Raw genomic sequence first — 21,753 nt, 5'->3', positions numbered from 1 at the left:
CGTTAGATTGCTCGCTCTACATTTTCAGCAAATTAGTGTTGTGACGTGCACTTTCGTACGCAAACTAAGACTTGCTCGCAATGAATGACCCCCAGATAGAAAAGACAAGAACAAGGAGGAAGTTACGTAGCTACGCATCTAAAAAAACTCTAGATAAGGCGGTAGCTCTAGCGTCTTGCACACAAAGGTAGAAATGCTCGTGCATGCGGAACTAGAATGTCATTCTCGCGCGGCACCACACGTAGTAAATCTTCAAAATGGTTACTTACAACTGCTCCCTAGTTGAACAATCAGTTGCACACTGATCACAAGCGGTGCTTCTCTACGCACTACATGCAAATTTTGACGGCAAGCCAACACCTGACTGACATCAACACTCGTAAAGCTTCGAAGACCGTAGACAGAACGATTTCAATGACACTGAAATGCAACGCTTCCCAAGTTCGTCGCTACGCCATGCATTACATAAAACAGCTAGCCTAGATGCATTACAAAAAAAGCTAGCGTAATAGATACATTCCAGTGTCTAAGCAGTAACTTTTCTATAGCTGTTGTAGTTGCAAATCACAAGAGCGCATTTCGACACGTGCAATTCAAAGACATCCTTACCAAGTGGCGCAAAGCGTTGAAGAGTAAGTTTTATTGGAAAACGATCCATATCAATGCCATTCACTTTGACGTCGATCTCTACAGACCTAGAAAAGGTTTTTGAAACACTTTATATATTATATGCCAAGTGTGTTTTTCGTACCAAAACAAACTTACAGTCGATTGCGACAAGAGACTGAGACTGAATACGAGCGGTCCAGTAACTGCATCGCCGATACTAGCCTCGGCCTCCCAGACCCGTGTAGCGCTCTTCAGTTTATTGCGGTTCGTCGTTCTTGTATTACGGCTGTAATTGGAAAGGTATGCATTATGAAACTGAACACTAATGCTGGTCCTAGGACCAACCGCAATATATTGAGAAGAGGCGGTACCATCCCAAACCCGTGGAGGACGATTTTGAATCGGCGCTACACGGGTCTGGGAGGCCGAGGCTACACACTGACTCTGCACCGACACAGGGAACACCAACCGCCTATTTAACGCGAGTTACGTATCACCTCCTCCCGAAACTAACGTGCGCTAAGAAAACAAGGCGGAGAGAGGAGAAAGAGAGGAGAACATGTCGCTGTCAGAAGTCACTGTAGAGCAAATGATCGGTACACCATATAATTAATATTTGACAGCTTATTACAGTACTGTACAACTTCCATTTTTATATTTCAGATAGGTACACTAGACATCTGTAATTACAGACAATGTGCAAACAAATGTGCAAACATTTAGCTTCAACAAGAGAACTATTAATTAACACTACAGACTAGAATTTTTCAATCCATATTCATTTGTTATTAATTGATTAATAAATAAAATCTCAAGCAGCACATCACGCAGACAGAGCCTTGTTCAAATTGTATACAGAGCAACTATACATCACACAACTGTGTTGTCGAACCTAAACAAAATGCACAACAAATTGCTATAGTGTTGCATGCTCTGCAAACATGCATATATAAATGTGTGTGTGTGTGTGTGTGTGTGTGTGTGTGTGTGTGTGTGTGTGTGTGTGTGTGTGTGTGTGTGTGTGTGTGTGTGTGTGTGTGTGTGTGTGTGTGTGTGTGTGTGTGTGTGTCTTTCAAAGCCTTACTTTCTTTCAATCGATGAAACTCTCATCTGCATGTATTGAACAGCATCAGTCAGTCGAGCAAGAGAGCCAGCAAGAGGCGAGATTGCTTCTTCTAGTGTATCCAGGTCTAGCGAGAGGCCACTGACGTAATGACTACGATCACTGCCAGATGATTGACTAAGTGCAAGAGATGGTCTCATGGCAATACAACTTTTCAAGTTGTTAAGCTGAGAATACAGTCCAGTCATGTCTTTCCTTGTGACTGAACTGTCTTCATTCTTCTGTTTTTCTCTGTCAAGAAAGATGCTCATCATTCGCTTTTGGACGGCACTGTCTGCCACATCCAAGTTCCGTTCTCCCCGTCTAGTCTATAACAACAATTTTGGCTCATAACTGATAAATGAAAATGTGTCGCGTGCTTTACTTACAGTGCTGTAATGTGAGTCATTCCAGGTATTGCAGTTGCTATGCAAGATCTCCAAAATAAAATGCAATATATTTAATGGCATAGGCAGTGGAGGAGCCCTGGACATTTGGCGTATCATAACAGCCTTGGCAAATTTCGTCTCCATCTCTGAGTTATCCTTCAAATACATACACAATTGATCTACACGTAGAATGGATCAACAGTCAAGTGGCAGATATACCTGAACAGATTGATATGTATTTGTGACAAAGGCTACTACCATGCTGAGAAAGAAGATGGAAAATAGTGTAAGCCATAATCCAAAGAGGATTAAGACGATAGTTTCTTCAACCGATTCTGGAGACCCATGACGGCCAGTAGTAAAGACGTTCAAGTCAGTTAGTCCAAACATAGAAAAGTAGAGATGTTTTGTTGACATGAGAAAACTGAACAACAAATTGCAGAATTAGCGTAGCAATCAAGCAAACGTGCAAAAACATCAAACCTATGTTTATCCTCTCTTGCAAAACGCGGCTTCGTAGAATTCCTGGGTCTTCTTGCTCCTACACTTCCTACACTTTGAAATTCTGCTCCATAGATCCCAGTAATGACAGACGCCGTTATGATCAATTGGAATATCAAATATACTACATATCCTACAGTCTGCACCAACATATGCTCAATGGAGATTTGTATGGGACCGAGGACCGAATGCGGTTTGAACATTTGGAGGAAACGATAGAATGAACAGGCAAGTCCGACACTGAGAGTGTAGAAAGCAACTCGTATCACTTTTGACTCACGAGAAACCGATAAATCTGCATAAAAGCCAAAGACAATGACAATGAAGAAGATGTTGAGTAGGAGAGTTGACAGAACATTCAATAGACACGGCCAAGAAGCAAAGCCAGAAAAATCGAGCAGTTTCTTTATCACACGACTGAGACATTCGACATCTAAGGCAATGACATAGATGAAAAGAGCCCAATCTAAGTGGTTTAGATTGCAACCAGTTCCATCTTCAGGATGGTCACATCTCGGTTGAGACTTGACCATAACAACTTGAAGTACAAAAACCAGAAGGAAAATGGCATATGACACGATGAATGCTGTGTATTGGACGTAAGGTTTGACTTGGTATCCTTCCATACTGACAAATGCTCGAACAGAACGAGGTAGACCACGTATTGCAAGAAGTGGAAACAAGAACAAGTATGTGATGACTCTGAGCACAAACTGCAGCCGACCATAAACAGACTCATTGCCACTGACATACCAAGACTGCATCAAATGCTCCTGGATGGTGCAACAGGCAATAAACTAGTAGACAAACACCACCAATACTCAATTGTATCAATTAATCAAATTTCTACCCATCAAACCTTCTTCATCTGTTTGTTGATTGCGTAACTGATGACTTCATCTGATGGAAATTCTTTACTTCTATTGACTAACTCTGCGGCCATTGAGACCATTTGATTTGCTGCGGCATGACATTCTTCTTTGTGTAAGTCTTGGACCATTGATGCTTTCTTGAAGATCTCCACCATTTGTAGACAAAACATGAGTGGTTGAGGTGATTGTGCAATTGTTGTAGAATTGGCAAGGATCGACAGCTCACCAAATGGCACATACTTGAGATTTTTAGAATTCTCAGGCATGCAGCCACATTTCAACAGCATCTCTACTTTGTCCTTATTCCTGCTTCTCACAGCAAGTGATAATGGTGTTGCTTTCACTCTGTTTTTAACATCCTTCAGGTCTGGTCTCACCAACAGAGCAAGAGACTCAGCAGTGCCAATGCTGCTGGCTGCTAAATGAATTGGTAAATCCCCGTTATTGTCGGGAATCTGAAGAACGGGTTCCTCTAATGCCATATTCAACACTGGCATGTTGCCAGATGACACAGCTCGATGAAGAATATTCTCTCCAGTATTGGGAAAGATAGTGCGAACACTGATGTGTCTAGCTTTCAAAATCTTTATCTTCTCACAGGGATCACATCGGGAACCAGCTGCAGTCACAACTAGCTCTGGTGGAACCCTGACTCGTCGTCTATCGCATTGTTTGAGAAAAACCTACAGCAACTCAAATGTCAACACAACTGCATGCATATTTCTATATATAACATTTTGACCTTCACTTCAGCTGCTGTGCCTAGCGTCATGATGCAATTTAGCAGAGTCATTATGTCTTGATACTCTTGCACAATATTCATAAATTCCACGCATTCTTGTTCAGGTCTTGCCAGTAACAAGTGGAGTGGTGTCTGACCACTATTTCCGACCACAGTTACATCAGCTCCACTTCTAACAAGAGATCGAAGCACTTCTTTGTCCACGGTCTTCCGTTCCTTGTTGAGCTATAACATCAATAACACTTAGTCAACCAATTAATGTTAACAAACAAATGCCAGATGTCATGTCATACCAGAATATGAAGAGCTGTATCCTCATTACAATTTTTCTCGTTCACGTCGACATTAGTCAAGTCGACCAGATGGGTGATTGCAGAAGCAGGACAGTGGCATGACAAGGCAGTATGAAGCACAGTGTTTCCCCCAGCATCTCTGATTGTGACATCAGCTCCCACAGTAAGCAGCGAGTGAAACGCTAAAAACAAAATTAGAACATTACGCACACATCCAAGAACAACGTCCGCACGTTTCTTCTTATTTTAAAAATTTAGAGAAGAGTTAGGTGTATCTAATATTGTGGAAACAGTCATGTACATTTTTGTATGGTACTCTACGTACTAAATACTTTTTTAGATGCCCTAATTAATTTGCGGACACTTACTACTCTAATCAATTCATGACGTCCACACACCAAAATAACGCCCTAACACCGCAACCAGAACACCATAACAATAAAAATCGATCTATCAAAACATCCTTGGAAGAGTCAATATGGAAGAGACAATGACTTAATTAGCAAGAATGCTTGTTTCCAAAAATGTCACTAGCATTGTGATTGCCTTTCTCGAAATCCAAGATCTAGTCTATTCATCTTCAGAGAATTGTCTTATCGATTTCAGTTTCCAAACTTAGCAGAAATAAAGATAATAATATTGTAAATAAAGAAACAATACAAATAAGTATTGTATTGTGCAAGAGTTATCGATTGTGCAATGTCTGGTGTAGAAGTCGGTCACTAGGTTAGCTAGGTAAACAGAAGCTATATGTGGACCATGCGTTCACATGCCACCAAAATGGAAATTTTCCACTTCCTTTCCTCTAGGCTTAATTAATTAAATAATTAAATAAGAATTAAGAACTAGGCAATGCTTGTGACAAGTTGCAACGTTCCCACTCTGCATACCCCACCATATTATGTACAATACAGATGCATATGCATCTCCAACATACTAAACAATGTACAGAAATCAGACGTACAGAAAGATTTCTTATTATAAGAGAAGAACACCGAACACTACAACTGTAGCTAACCAGGCAGCCACTGTGATCTCTCGATGTCTTGTAATGATACCCATCGATGGCAAAGAAGTTGTATGGCTGTTTGACCCTCTTCTCCATATTTGTAGTTCACATCAGCACCGTTGACTACAAGTTGTCTCATTCGCACTGCCAAACTGTCTTCGATGCTAGACTGCATGGTAGAGATCACTTCCAGCAAGAATTGTTGTGATTCGAGTTCCATTTTTCTGTTGATCTGGACGCACCGCCAGCAACTTTGTTTCTAATATGCAAGCTGGCAGAGTCACTCAATTTATTGGCAGGAAAGGAAGTGCCTTCTCGTGACAAAAAATTCCACACGTGATCACAACGTAAGTATACGAATCCTTACAACTACAGTACTCTCTTTGGGAGAAAACTTCTGATAGCATGAGACCATACGATCCTGTTAGTGTGTCAGTAGTGCTGCGTATGGTATCAATAATATAGAGATTATAATTGTGGGCTTCCAGATCACATGTGACTGGTACTGGGTTTGTTTTGTCTTAGGCGTATCTTTGCCATAACCAGGCAACCGTGATTTTAAATGAAACTACACAATGGAAATAATTGTTATGGCTTACAACATTCGGTCTACATGTGTTCTACGTGCTGCTCATATTGGAACCAAGCATGCAGCCACATAAAAAAGGTTTAGTCTAAAGCCTTAAAAACTGCAGATGCACGGGTGTAGCTACGTGACTGCGTCCAGCATCCAAATTGTCTAAATGTTTTGTTAGACATAGACTTAGTTCAAGTCAACGTCACTGGATGACAGAAATAGCCACTTTTTGTAACTCTAATTAATCACTGAGTTTATACAAGGTCTGTTTCAATTTATATATCCAAATACCGGTAGGTTAATTGTAACACAGACTGTGCGCTGCAACTAAACAAACTTAGTTACTGCTGTATAACGCATGCACTCATGCACGCACACACACACACACACACACACACACACACACACACACACACACACACACACACACACACACACACACGCACGCACACACACACACACACACAACAAGCAAGCTTCTCGTTTGCACGCAGTCACGCAATAACGCAAGCACACTTGCAGGTCTAGTCGAGCAGCCAGCCCCTCCCCTTTTCGACTTGCCAAAGTTGGGGAAATCCCCTATCTGGCAATTAGCTATAGGCGGTACTTGCTTGGGCGTGAGCAATGACGCCCAGAGCGTCACAGACTCTTCACGGGTTTGAATTTCATACCACCAACACCGGCAGGTGCAGTACATCATGTTATCACAATTATATTAGTGGACGATTGACCTTGATGTTTACAGGTAGACGCCAGCCGACGTACACACGTACCATTTCCTCCCCAGTGTGATAAAAAAATGCAGCCCCTAATAGATACAACATCAGATCACACGACAGCCTACAGTGTCTAGTCGCATGCCCTGTGTCACCAGAGTCGAAAGTTTGCATACTAATTTCGTCCAACCACATCCTGTTGTCTACTAAATTAGAAATAGCGGCTATGTGCATGTTTTGCGCAACATCCTGTTGTGGTCGACTTGTCTACATGCAAGACGCTAACAACCCTAGACTCCGTGGTTTCCAGATTGACGCTAAATCACCAAGTCGTGCAATGCACCACTTGTCGTCACCAAGTGGTGCACTGCACGACTTGTTCCCGCGTAATTGCATAATGGAACTGAAAAGCTGGATGTCTTGCCCCATTGACCAACGTATGACATTCAAAAGACTGCCAACTGTGTGACTGTACTAGACTAGAGCAATGAAAAATAACCTCCTAGTACTGCTATATAGATCATAGACTAGGCAATTACTGATGGACTTACAACTCTAGACAGTTGGACAGTACTGACCTTGACCTTTGACTCTGAGTGCCCGTTTTCGAACTCGTCCGAGGTTTAGCAAGATCTTCATATTTTGAAAACTTGATATGGTAGGCCGTTCGATAGATATCGCTTGTTGACTCACTCACACACACACACACACACACACACACACACACACACACACACACACACACACACACACACACACACACACACACACACGCACACGCACGCACACGCGCACACACACACACACACACACACACACACACACACACACACACACACACACACGCGCGCACACACACACACACACACACACACACACACACACACACACACACACCTTGAACCTTGATTCCACCATACCCACTATGGGTTTTGGCAACGCAGCGTAATAGCGCTTCTCCAAGCAGCACGATCATCAGCATCACGAAGACTGATATGTAATGATCTGAGGTCTCTTGTGACAACATCTATCCATCTCTGTTTAGGCCCATGTGTTGGTCTTGTTGCATTACTAAGTCTGCTGCGAAGTAGTTGTTTTGGGGACGATTTTCACTCATGCGTAGCAGATGGCCCAGCCATTGCAATCGTTGTTTCTGTATTGTCATTGAGGAAGACCTTGGGTGAACTACAAAAGTTAGTAGACAGTCTATATGATTCCTGCTGTAAATGGGGAATGAAAATCAGAATCAAGAAAACAAAGTTTTTAAGCATTGGTTACGAGCAGGCACGTATTCTTCTTGACGGTTCTGTTCTTGAAAACGTTACAGAGTTTACTTACTTGGGGAGTATCATAAGCCAAGATGGTGGATGCATTGCTGAAATTGATGCTCGTCTAAGCAAAGCAATTAGAGTTTTTGGTTCCTGGAAGAAAAGAGTATTTACCAACAGACAGTTTCAATCTCCACACACACGCGCGCCCGCGCGCGCACGCACACCTCAGCAGGCTGTAATTACTGTGTTTGTAAGACTTACACACATCAACACCGTCTTACTGAAAGTACGTAAATTACTACACCCCTTTTGACATCTGTCAGCAAGGAAGGGGTAGATTGGCTACGTGTTACAGTACACGAGACATCTGAATTTTGGACGTTTGCCTACCAATCAACAATCCTACGCCCAAGGACCACCGGCGGCATTTCTCGATTACATATACAAAGTGAATATTAGATCAATGGCTTCCGCCCCTCAAAACAATGGGAGTGACCCAGTGTTATCATTTCTTGATTGTAAACTCTCCTACCAAATTCCCAAACATGACGTATTGCTAACCGTTTCGAAAACACAGCCGACTAAAGTTACCAACCTAGAGCGTGTTCACACCGGGCCTAATCATGATTAGTGTAACGCCATTCTACACCTAGTGGCGTTAGTGGTTGCACGTGACTTTGGCACATGCGGTAATACACAAGAAGAGCACGTTTCTGATGTGGTGTTGTATGTTTAAGCGTACAAACGCAGCAACAACATGGCGACTTATACGGAAGCACGTGCAGATGTAGTGGCTAATTACACTCACGTGCCCACGTGACTTACTAATCATAGTTAGCGCTGTGAACGCGCTTGCGCTAATTTGGCCTAGTTCATAATTAGCGTAATCCGTGTCGGTGTAGATTAGCCTAAACCAACTTTAGCTCTAGGGTGGGCCGGACAACGAGCCTGCTAAATATAAAATGTGTGGTAACGATGCACACCCTTTGCTTCACGACATACCGTTTCCTGCTCTACGGCGTGGTACTAAGCCAATTTTTGTTGCTAAACCACAGTTTGCATTTCGATCAGCTCAAGCAATGGACTGTCAAGCAATGGAGCTTAACATAATGGCACAGGAGCCCCTACAGAAGTGTTCTGGACACCTACAGGTCGCCTACGATTGGGAAGAAATCTTACAGCTCGTCAAGGACGGAGACGACGTGAACCACCACAGCGGCATAGATCTACTAACAGCTATGCAACGTTTGTGCCATGGATGGACAGGGAAAGACACATCACAATGGTTGAAGGGTCAGTCCACCTAGCGTTGAGTTGTAGGTTTGATTTTCTGTGCCTAGAGATAGAGCAACAGCTAGTACATGATGAAGGGTTGCGACCATCTTACTGTATATAAAATTAGGTTAGAGTTTTGATTGTTAGCCAACCTCAAGGCTGACCCTATACCATGCACTCGTGAGTCAGGCCTGCTCATGAGTCATCATCTATTCGAATGATCCATATGGACATGACTTACAGTGTACTAATGTGCTCAATGTCATAACTGATTTTGATATCAACTTCAGAGTACATGCTTGTACAGTGTACAGTACTGCTGGCCGGGTATATCGCGTAGACATTGGCAGTGCAAAGTAACAAAGCCTTAAATTCTCTATAATTAACTCAATTATATTTTTCGATTGATCAATTTCACAAGAATAAATGAAACACACCATATCAACAATTGTCTTTCCTGATCTAGCTATCAAGAGCACTAAAAGAAAAAACAAAATCAGTCTTTCAAGAATCAACCAAATGACTAAATTCTAAAATTATATTTGATAGACTCAATTCACAAAATGCTTCCACTTTTTGAGTCTGAGTAGATAAGGTTTTATAATGTCTTGAAATAATAACCTGAAAAGACCCAGTCAGTGAAAGCCTATATCAAAGCTAATGAGAATCTGCCTCTTTCGATGAGCTATACATACTTAACTTTACAATCATAATTGATAAAAACTACTATTATGCCATGCTCAACCAGATCAGTTCTAAGCACTGGAAAAATCACTTTTTTACACTGATTATTACAGTATATAATATACAGTCTAACAATTACATACTCCAGCAAACGATTCAAACTGTAAGTATGAAATGTTGTTAAGATAGCCAAGTAATAAGGCACTATGTAAGTAACACAACCTGCAACTGTTACTGCACCCGCTTTATAAATTATGTCTTTGTTTACAGCCAAATTAAAAATAAAGATAGAAATAGATAATCAGAGTCATAATAATTAAATAGATACAATAATCTCCATTTGCTTCAACAATGAAAACACCATAGTTCCCATGAAATACATACTATGAAAATACATAATATACACATATTATAAAATATGTACACATACACGTATGCACACATGGTGTTTACAGTATCTTAGTTGATTAGCAGTTACAACCATTTTCTAGAAACTTCAATGCATGAAGATTTGTCTGTAAAAAGGTGCAAACTGTAATGATCTACCTGTTTTAGCATTTCATTCACTGATGTCTCTGGGAGTGGATGTTACACTTGAAGATGCTGAGGGAAACACTGTGTTGCATACGGCTGTGTCCTGTCAATGTCCTCCATCCGCAATCACTCAACTTGTAGAGCTGACAAATGTAAATGTGAACAGAAAAAACAAGAGTGAAGAAACAGCTCTTCATATTCTAGTAAACCATTTAAAAATTTTCACATTAATGTAAAGTCACCTGATATCAAGCTGTTAACTGGTCATTTGCAGCTCAGCAATGAAAGACCAACAGTAGACCGAGAAGTATTTCGAACTCTTGTTAGAGGTGGTGGTGTTGATGTAACTGTAGTTGGAAAAGATGGGCAAACTCCACTCCACTTGCTACTAGATAGACCAGAGAAAGAATGCATATCATTGATGAATATTCTGCAAGAGTATCAACGTACCTTTACCATACTACATTCCATCATGATGCACGGCACAGCAGCTCAATTGGAAGTTAGAAACCATCAGCAAAAATTATTAAGAAGAGTGTAGTTTGTTTTAAATATTCTGTTGTTGTAGATGATGTTGAAGTATTGTGGTAGGCGTGGACATAAAGTTGAGGCTGATCTTATTGTCACGGCTGCAAGTTCTTCTTCTGTTCCTTGTGAAAAGATTGAAATTCTAATGGCAAGAGGCCTTAGTATTAGTGCAGTCTGTCCTAATTCAGGAGAGACAATTCTTCATCAAGCTGTTTCATTTAATAACATGCCAGTGCTAAAACTAGCATTAGAGAAAGGCGTTCTTCAGATTCCAAATAATAACGGTGATTTACCAATTCATATAGCAGCTAGCAGTATTGGCACTGTTGAGTCTCTTGCTCTGTTGCTAAGACCAAATCTAAAAAATGTCAAAAATCGAACAAAAGCAACACCATTGTCACTTGCAGTAAGAAGTGGGAACAAAGACAAGGTCGAGCTGCTACTTCAATCTGGTTGCATGCCAGAGAAATGTAAGATGCTCAAACACGTGTCACACGAACAGCTGTCAATGCTTGCCATGCCAACAGTAATTGCACAATCACCACAGCCACTCATGTTTTGTCTGCAAATGGTGGAGGCATTCAAAAAAGCATCAGAGGTGCAAGATTTAAACAGAGAAGAGTGTCTTGCAACAGCAAATCAAATGGTCTCAATGGCAACGGATTTAGTCAATGGAAGTAAAATATTCCCATCAGATGACGTCATCAACTATGCAATTAACCAAAAACAAAAAGAGGTCTGTTGAGAATTGACAATTCACTGTGTTCCTGTTTGTTTAAATTACTCATTATTGTTTTCAACATTTTAGTTCATTGCCTGTTGTACAGTCCAAAAGCATCTGACTCAATTTTGGCATGCTAGTGATCAAGAGTCAAGAACTGGCACACTACGACTCATCTATAACGTTATCATCTACTTCCTGCTATTTCCAATTCTTGCACTGCGTAGACTCCCTCATTCTGCCCGAGAGTTCATTGACATGAAAAAATCACCGATTGGAGCCTACGTCCAATACACTGCCTACATACTATCATACATCATTTTCCTTGTACTTCTTATAGGTCATGTTGTTTCTGTTGAGTCTGAGCCGAGATGCCATATACAAACTACACCAACTACACCAACTACACAAACTACACCAACTACACAAACTACACAAATGAACTGTGATCTAAACACTCTAGACTGGATTCTTTATGTCTATGTTATTGCCTTCGATACTGAAGGTCTGAGTCACTTATTAAGAAAGCTGAGGCTCAAACGTCGAGGCATGGGCACATATGATGACATTCTGACTGCTCTGGCAACTATTCTGCTAAACATTTACTTTGTTATCAGCCTCGTTTGCTTCTATTCATCCCTTGACATTCCTGACAAATCAAAAGCTATACGAGTTGCTTTCTACTTCCTCAGTGTTGGTCTTGCATGTTCATTCTACCGTTTTCTCCAGATGCTCAAATCACATTCTATTCTTGGTCCAATACAAATATCCATTGAGCACATGTTAATGCAGACTGTTGGATATCTAGTATATTTGGTATTCCAACTACTCATAATGTCATCTGTCATCACTGGAATCTATGGCGCAGAATCACAAAGTCTGGGTATGCAAAATAAGCAAGACGAGCAGCCTGAGGCTGCCAGGAGGTTAGCTGTGCGTTTACAAAAATGTAATTAAATATCATTGACTAACTGTGAACTCTGTTGTTTAAGTTTTGGAAAAGCAATAGAATATTTCTTCTTTTCAATGTTTGGATTGACAGAGATAGATGTTTTCATTAAGGACTTTGCTTCATCTCCAGCATCACCTGAGGAATATATTGCTGTAATTCTCTTTGGAGTATGGCTCACAGCATTTTCCATCTTCTTTCTCAGCATGGTGGTGGCCTTTGTAACAAACGCATATCAAGTTGTTCAGGTACATATGATGACGCAAGACCACATTCATTCTAAGAGTTGATCTATATTATGTAATTGAAGGATAACTCAGAGATTGAAAGAAAGTTTGCAAAGGCTGTCATAATACGCCGAGTCATGGTGAACCCTCCATTGCCTGTGCCATTGAATATATTGTACTACATGCTGCAAATCCCATCTTGTGACTTTAAGAGATGGAAAATGTCACGTCACAATACTGTAAGTAAAACCAGAGTATATCATATCGCATGATGCCTATAGTAGCCCAAATGGCAATATCGTGGCCTTAGAAACAATCAGAAGATCAGACTATGGATGCCGCAGATAGTGCCTCACAAAAGCAAATGATGAACTGCTTTCTTGAAGATGCAAGCCAAAAAGACCAACACAGTGCAGTCACCAAAAAAGACTTGACTGGAGTATATTCAGAGCTCAACAATATGAAAGTATATATGGCCAAAGGACACGAACCATCTTTAGCACAAAGCCAATTACTTGGCAAGGATCATGAGCTCGACAGCAATGCACTGCAGTTAAAGAAATTGCATGATTCAATCTCTCCTCTTGCTGCATCTTTCACCAGACTGGCTGACTGTGTTCATCATTTGGAGACCAGACTCTCATCAATTGAAAAGAAGTAAGACTTTGATAGTATTCATGCTTGCAAAGAGGCTCATTGTCATGAATCTGTCTAGGTTGGACGATACAATTGTCTGATCCTGTCATCTTTATAGTCAAAGTACCAGAAACAATTTAGATAGAAACAGTTTAGATGTAAACAGTTTTTGACAAAGTATTTGAAATTGAAAAATACCAGTAATAATCATAAGTGACTGTGACAAATCTTTCCACAAAATTTGTTAATGTGTAGCTGAGACATGGCAATAATAATGACAATATATATCTAGTGTATATAAAACTGAAAATGTATGTGATGCACGGTCACAGTTTAAGTCCAATCGTTACCAAACATTGGTACACACACCAGGCACATTAATTAAGAGAAAGGTTTCGCAAACAAATTGGATGGGGATCTCTTCAAGGGGTTGACTCTTTTCTTCAGAAAGGCTTGCAGTCTGTAAATTGTCAGGAATAAACGACTATCCGTTGATTATTGATTATTTTTGCATAGTGTAGCGACTAAAGATTTCAAATCTTCTGGTCACTTTCATCATTCAGATTCACACACACACACACACACACACACACACACACACACACACACACACACACACACACACACACACACACTCTCTCACACACACACACACACACACACTCTCTCACACACACACACACACACACACACACACACACACGCACACACACACACACACACACACACACACACACACACACACACACACACACCTACTAATAATAGACTATGTGTAATACAGTATACACAACACACTTGCAGTGTGGTCGAGAGAGGCCCCTTCCAAGGTGCTATATATATAACTTGATAAGCAATATTTCCTTCAAACCCCTTGCAAAACCAGATGAAAACAGCTGTCTTAGACTTGCTAAAAATTAACCTCTATGGCTTTTAGTATAGTCCTAAACAAAGTACATTGGGCGGTAGTAACCAACTAATGCAAGTACTTTGACTCTCTACATTGTACAGAGATCAGACACAAGACATGGAACACTGACCAGTATGTTTCTCAAGCCTAGCAACGAACGAAAATACAATTTTCTTCAATTACCATTCCCACTAGATAGGGAGCAGGAAAGACCAATAACTTTAGCAGCAGCTCAGCATCAGATCAAACGACAGCATGAAGTGTAACTGCGTCAGAATCCAAGCGAGATTCCATCATGCGTGACTTGGGCTAACATTTCTGCTCCTTTTTTCGTCTAGCCGCAAGCACGTTCTCGGGGCAATTAGCCGAAATATCTCCGCTATTGTTTTATGCAACTTCCGGTTGTACACCAGAACTAATCGCCAAACCAGACAACGATTGATTGTCTCGACTACTTCCTGTGCTTCAAACGTGCTCTAAATGTGTCAGTTGCATAGTACGTTGACATTCACTTATTACTAAGCTACTCGCTCTCTACTAGCTAATTGCTTGTTCATGTACGTAGTGAAGTGAAAGCAAAACAGGATATTCGCTGTCGTTGATGTAGAACAGTGTTGTTCCATAGAAATCTTAGAATAGCAAGCATGTAAATCTGATAATTTGTGATTCTGTGCACGATGGCTTTCCACTGAATGCTCTAGAAACAGGAGAGCTTTGAGGCAATTGTGCTCGCAAATTCGAACTAAAACCAACGACCATCCGAGAAATATATATTTAGCTATACAGTTTATTACAATCCAGTATGCACGGTGTACGCCATCTGAACATTTCGTGAACACTGCAGTCGTATAAAAAAGGGTGTGCTAGATTCTAATTATCACCGTCTATGCATGTCTACCTAATCTACTGTCTGAAACTCAATTTTGCCCGTGTTACGGTCGAAACCATGCAAACTGTGGCAAACAAAAACAAACGTATGGCCACAGATGTGAGTTCTTCAACGGCTTCAAAATTTAGTAATACAATTATACACGCTGGTGGTGACAAAACGTTCATTCTTGCTGCAACAACTCTCACTGGTTGTCTAGCAGTCGAGACAACAATTTCTGTTGGTAGACTAGACGACACTGCGTTGCAATGGAACACGACCAATTGACACTGCAGCCGTTACAGAAGTGTACCGAGCGCGCAAACGCTAGCGACGATTTGGCGGACATTGTGCAACTTGTCAACGACGGTGTTCATGCCAACTATCACTACGGGCACGACCGGCTACCAGCTATACATCTTCTCTGCCATCGGTGGGTGACAATGTCAGGGAAAGAGACATCGCAATGGTTGCGCGGTGAGTACTACGAGTTGTATGTAGCTCTTAAATTTCTTCTGTTCCGAGAGATACCAGCGCAACAGCTAGACGGTGGATGGTACATTGACCATTCGGTAGCTAATTAGGTCAATTGATTATGTATTTGAATTTCCCGTATGACTTTACACTCCCGTCTAGTCTTAGCTATACGTCACATTCCCGTCCCAGCTAGCTACCAAACTCTAACTAAATACTAACACCAAACTAAAACCCAACTAAACACATTTCTTTATATAATTTGACCTCTAGATATCGTGGATTCATTCACAACTAATAATCGGCAATAATGTTTGTGAACCTAGAGTACAACTGAATATCACTGAATTCATTGCATAAAGGTTGTCTGTAAAACTATGCAATTATCTACCTGTTTTAGCGTTTGATTCACTGTTGGCTCTCGGAGTGGACGTTGCACTAGAAGATGCTGAGGGAAACACTGTGCTGCACACTGCTGTATCCTGTAGATGCCCTGCATCAGCAATCACCCATCTTGTAGAACGAACTCATGTCAATGTGAACAAAAAGAACAAAAGCGAAGAAACAGCTCTTCATATTCTGGTATATGTCAACATCACTATGTCAATTTACTATACAAATCTCTTGATAGCAATCTGTTGTCTTTGTAGCTCAGCAAAGAACAAAAAGTAGACCGAGAAGTGCTTCGATCTCTTGTGAGAGGCGGTGCTGATGTAACTGTGGTTGGAAAAGACGAGCAAACTCCACTCCACTTGTTACTGGATAAACCAGAGAGAGAATGCATGTCATTGATGAACATTGTGCAAGAGTATCAACATACCTTTGCCATGCTACATTGCATCGTAATGCTGGGCACAGAAGCTCAAATGAATGTCAGAAAACTATCAGTAAAAGTATTTGCATGATAGAAAGTGCTGAAATAGTTTGTCGTTGTAGATGTTGTTGAAGCAATGTGATAGACGTGGAAATAAAGTTAACACAGACCTCATTGTCACGGCTGCAAGTTCTTCTTCGATTCCTTGTCGAAAGATAGAGATACTGATGACGAGAGGTCTAAGTATTAGCACAGTCTGCCTACATACAGGAGACAATATACTTCATCGAGCTGTTTCATCTGGTAATATAGCAGTTCTAAAGATGGCATTACAAAATGGTGTTCCTCAAATTCCAGATAATAACGGTGATTTACCGATTCATATAGCAGCTGGAAGTGTTGGCACTGTTGAGCCGCTTTCTCTGTTGTTGAGCCCAAAACTAGAAAATGCCAAAAATAGAGCAAAAGCAACACCGTTGTCACTTGCAGTGAGAAATGGGAACAAAGACAAGGTCGAGCTGCTAATTCAATGTGGTTGTATGCCAGAGAAATCCAAGATGCTCAAATTCATACCACACGAAACGCTTTCAATGCTTGCCAAGCCAGCAATCATTGCACAATCACCACAGCCACTCATGTTTTGTCTGCAAATGGTGACAACATTCAGAAACGCGTCCGAAGTCCAAGAGTTAAACAAAGAAGAGTGTCTTGCAACAGCAAATCAAATGGTCTCAATAGCAACAGATTTAGTCAACGGAAGCAAAATATTCCCATCAGATGATGTCATCAGTTACGGAATCGACCAGAAAATAAAAGAGGTCTGCTAAAGAATGTCACTATGTTCCTGTTTGAGTTACTCATGATTGTTTTCAACATTATAGTTCATTGCCTGTTGTACAGTCCAGAAGCATTTGACACACTGTTGGTATGCTTGTGATCAAGAATCAGGCATCGGCACACTATGTCTTATTCGCAACATCATCATCTACTACCTGTTATTCCCATTCCTTGCACTGCGAACACTCCCTCGTTCTATTCGAGAATTTATTAACATGAAAAGATCACCAATTGGACCCTATGTGCAATACATGTCATACATAATCTCATACATAATTTTTCTTATAATTCTTGTGACACATGTTGTTTGTGTCAAGTCGCAGCCAAGATGCAAGAATCAACACAGAGACACAGGCTGTAAACTGAACACCGTAGATTGGATTCTCAGTATCTATGTAGTCGCCTTGAACGTCGAAGGTCTGAGTCACATGAAAAAGCTGAGACTCAAGTCTCGAAGTATAGCCACATACGATGACATTCTAACTGCTCTGTCAACTATTCTCTTAAACGTGTACTTCATTATCAGCATCGTTTGCTTCTATGGAAACTTTTCGGTCTCTGCCAAATCAAAAGCTATACGAGTTGCTTTCTACTTCCTCAGTGTTGGACTCGCGTGCTCATTCTACCATTTTCTCCAGATGGCCAAATCACATTCTGTTCTTGGTCCAATACAAATATCCATTGAGCACCTGTTAATGCAGACTGTTGGATATCTAGTATATTTGATATTCCAACTGATCATAATGTCATCTGTCATCACCGGAATCTATGGAGCAGAATTGCAAAGTCTAGGAATGATGAATGAGACTAAACCACTGTTACTAGCTGCTAAATCTCGAGGGGTGAGATATAGAAATCGACCACATGCACCGGCTTCTGAAGGGTTAGCTACACAAGTACATTTTTAAATTATTGTTTAATTAAATAACTGCAAACTCTGTTGTTTCCAGTTTTGGAAAAGCCATAGAATACTTCTACTTTTCGATGTTTGGATTGGCAAATCTAGATGATTTCATGATCGATCCCAAATTATCTCCACAATCAACTGAAGAAATTATTGCCATAATTCTCTTTGGTATATGGCTCACAGCATTTTCCATCTTCTTTCTCAGCATGGTCGTAGCCTTTGTGACAAATGCATATCAGACCGTTCAGGTACATACCACAACATACACTGCGTTCATTCTAAGTATAGATCTATATTATGTATTTAAAGGCTAATTCGGAGATTGAAAGGAAGTTTGCAAAGGCTGTCATTATACGTCGGTTGCTGGTGTCCCCTCCATTGCCCGTGCCATTAAACATATTATACTACACGTTACAGATCCTATCTTGTAACTTTGCAAGACAAAAAGTGTCACATCACAAGACTGTAAGTACACCCAGAGTGCATCACACAGCATGAGGCATGTAACAGCCTAATTTGGGAGTATTGTGTGTTTAGCAGTGGTCAGAAGATCAGACCATAGATGCCACAGATAGCGTATCGCAAAAGCAAATGATGAACTGCTTTCTCGAAAATGTAAATCAGAAGAACGAAGACAGTGCAGTCACCAAAAAGGACTTCAATAGAGTATATTCTGAAATCAACAATTTGAAAGTATGCATTGCCAATCGACCTTCGCTTCCAACAAGTCAGTCATGTGGCAAACATTATGAGCTCGACAACAGTCCACTGCAACTGAAACTGCGTGACTCTCTCTCTCCTTTTGCTGCATCTATGACCAGACTGGCCGAATCTGTGCTTCATCTGGAGACCAGACTCTCAACAATCGAAAGAAAGTAAGACGTTAATAGTATTCATGTTTGCAATAGAGAAAGACAATTTGTCATAATTGTATCTAGGTTTGACGATACAATTGTCTGATCCTGAGTTCACAGTTGAAGCACCATAAACAGTTTACACGTGTAAACAGTTCAGAAAAACTTTTCTGTTACAACAATATGAAACACAACCATAGCCATTTACAAGTTCAACACATTTTGTGTAACGTGTAGCATAGACATAGCAATAATCAGATATGATCTGCCAGGTGTTGAAATTTAGTAAATCTAACATATACGCTCAAAGCATGATGACAGGTCTCCACAACAGAATTAATTGTAATACTACAAAAACTACACACAAACACATACCACACCAAGTTGGCAAAATTTTTACCACTGATGTCATATTGATGTTGCCATAGACACAATCAGTAGACTGCTACATGTATTTTGTATCAGCACTAATACAATAGTGAGGCACCAAGACAAGAGCAATAGTCACTTTTCTATTACCTACCCCACATTACATACGTAGTCTGTCTATATGGCTAGGCTTTTGAAAAGCCAATTTGCCATATGCCTGCACTTACGACTACATTTAATTAATTAAGTCAATATACTAGTGCTGTGTGATATAGTTTACTAGCATATCAACTATCACTGTATTATCATGATACAATAAGTATCACAATAATTTTAATGAAAGATTTCAAATGACGTATTGAACAAAAGTGGACATTTTACATGCTATCACATAGAAAACCAGTTTGTCCACATTTTCGGGAAGAAGTCTGTTGAACAAATCAGACGGTCCAGCAGCAGTTGCTTCACCTACCATTCCAACTTTTATCACATGATGTTTCGGTCTAGCATGCACAACTGCAGATCGTGGTGTGCACGGATGATTGACTTGAGAGTGTGGCCGGAGGCCTATTCGTTTCGGACTATCTTTTTCTGGAAATGGCTAGGTCGGATAGAGTGGAAAGAGACAGGGCACATTTACCAATCAAACAGAACTTTTCCGAAACAAGACAGATGAGGCGGTAACAGAACTAAGCGCATGCATAGAATCAGTGCCTGTGTCAGAGTGTCTGTGTCATGATCAGAGTCAACCCAGGTGTACGTGTTCTTTGTCATAGCCATTTCATCTACTTTTCCACCTGTTAGAATGTCTACTAACTCTTCAGGAGTTTGCTCTGCCAAACACAAGAAAACAGCTGCCGTTCAACTTTTGTGTGGGCAATCCAGAATAAGCGCAAATAGTGGTCTGGAAATGTTACGCAAGGCAAGCGCATTGATTTGAAAGGTCAAAGCTGGTAAAGACGCAAGTTTTACATGTCTAGGTGCTTGTTCTATCCTTTCTATCCGTACTGATGGTAGGATAGGTTGGAAATTCTGTCCGCTCTATCTTTTTCGGAAACAGAAAAGTTACCAATCGAACAGCGTAATACCTTTCCAGTCTATCCGTTTCCGGAAAGGTTTGGGAAACTGTTCATTCTATCCGGAAAAGGAAAGGTGCCCAATAAAACACGTTAGCAAGCCTTTCCACTCTATCTGTTTCTAGAAAGGTCCCAAACAAATACATTCCGCGTAGTCCTGTGATCTATAGCTAAGTGTGTCTATTGCTATTGGGAAACAATTTTCTATCGATAGATCAGATTATCGATATTATTGCACAACACTAGCTAAACAATAGATCACACCCATACTAAAGTGTGGATTATCTAATGTCAAGCCACGTAAGTCACCTGTTTGAAGACAGTCTGGAAGCCGCCATGCACAGATGCTGTTTGTTCCTTATTGTGTTAAGACTTCCTGAATAATGGGCGTTAGAGATGGTTACAAAGGACAAACATCTCATCAGAAAATTAGAACTGTGACTATCAAACGCAAAACTACCACAAGTCTAACCTCATTATCACATCACCCTGAGAAATTGGAATGCAATTACAAGCTTTGACGTAACTGGCGGCATCTGCTCTTGTGATAGCCTCGTCCCCAGACTCATGTGAGCTTGGCAGTGTCTGGTTCCTGTATGACACTTTCAACCCCAGGGGTTGAAAGTGTGATACGGGAACCGAACACTGCCAAAGGTTGAAAGTGTCATATGGGAACCGGACACTGGGGTTGACAGTGTGATACGGGAACCGAACACTGCCAAGGGTTGAAAGTGTCATACGGGAACCGGATACTGCCAAGGGTTGAAAGTGTCATACAGGAACCGGACACTGCCAAGCTCACGAGTCTAGAGACAAGGCTATCATACCAGACCCTCTCGTGCTGTCGTACCCAGTTCCCGTATGACACAACAACGCCGGAATGAATCTCTTTCCATGCACTGCAGTAAAATGAACCTCCTTCCATGCAGTACCTCAGGAGCAAAAAATAAACAGTGAATGTATGCAATCGGATATCACAGCTAGCATAACTTGGATAGAAGGGATGGAT

General features: G+C 40.9%; 3 protein-coding genes across 5 annotated transcripts; 2 read left to right on the top strand and 1 right to left on the bottom strand.

Annotated features, from left to right (window-relative positions):
* Positions 1 to 1,137: 1,137 nt before the first annotated feature.
* Positions 1,138 to 8,440, bottom strand: LOC134182137 (transient receptor potential protein-like). Of its 3 annotated transcripts, XM_062649487.1 has the most exons (10): positions 8,306 to 8,440; positions 7,708 to 8,231; positions 4,509 to 4,690; positions 4,216 to 4,440; positions 3,461 to 4,156; positions 2,584 to 3,398; positions 2,320 to 2,524; positions 2,101 to 2,256; positions 1,694 to 2,040; positions 1,140 to 1,501 (listed from the first exon to the last, which is right to left on the bottom strand). In XM_062649487.1, the coding sequence occupies exons 2-10, from the start codon at positions 7,835 to 7,837 to the stop codon at positions 1,480 to 1,482; spliced, it is 2,778 nt and encodes a 925-aa protein (XP_062505471.1). In that variant the 5' UTR covers positions 7,838 to 8,231; positions 8,306 to 8,440; the 3' UTR covers positions 1,140 to 1,479. The 3 variants fall into 3 exon arrangements, with proteins under 3 accessions (XP_062505470.1, XP_062505471.1, XP_062505472.1); XM_062649486.1 differs by lacking the exons at positions 7,708 to 8,231; positions 8,306 to 8,440 and adding an exon at positions 5,527 to 5,758 and having other exon boundaries at positions 1,138 to 1,501; XM_062649488.1 differs by lacking the exon at positions 8,306 to 8,440 and having other exon boundaries at positions 7,708 to 8,290.
* Positions 8,441 to 11,046: 2,606 nt separating this feature from the next.
* On the top strand, positions 11,047 to 14,191 carry LOC134182429 (short transient receptor potential channel 3-like). Its single transcript, XM_062649830.1, has 7 exons — positions 11,047 to 11,076; positions 11,143 to 11,838; positions 11,911 to 12,749; positions 12,816 to 13,020; positions 13,083 to 13,238; positions 13,310 to 13,656; positions 13,715 to 14,191. Exons 1-7 carry the CDS (start codon positions 11,047 to 11,049, stop codon positions 13,734 to 13,736), a joined length of 2,295 nt encoding a protein of 764 aa, XP_062505814.1. The 3' UTR covers positions 13,737 to 14,191.
* Positions 14,192 to 15,682: 1,491 nt separating this feature from the next.
* LOC134182427 (uncharacterized) lies at positions 15,683 to 20,041 on the top strand. The gene is made up of 9 exons (XM_062649829.1): positions 15,683 to 15,890; positions 16,288 to 16,469; positions 16,538 to 16,759; positions 16,824 to 17,519; positions 17,583 to 18,421; positions 18,489 to 18,693; positions 18,755 to 18,910; positions 18,983 to 19,320; positions 19,384 to 20,041. Exons 1-9 carry the CDS (start codon positions 15,683 to 15,685, stop codon positions 19,403 to 19,405), a joined length of 2,868 nt encoding a protein of 955 aa, XP_062505813.1. The 3' UTR covers positions 19,406 to 20,041.
* The last annotated feature ends 1,712 nt before the right edge of the window (positions 20,042 to 21,753 follow it).

The sequence above is a fragment of the Corticium candelabrum genome, chromosome 7, assembly GCF_963422355.1.
Source record: "Corticium candelabrum chromosome 7, ooCorCand1.1, whole genome shotgun sequence".
NCBI lineage: Eukaryota > Metazoa > Porifera > Homoscleromorpha > Homosclerophorida > Plakinidae > Corticium > Corticium candelabrum.
The sequence above is the reverse complement of the archived record's forward strand: the minus strand, read 5'-3'. Positions and strand labels throughout refer to the sequence as shown.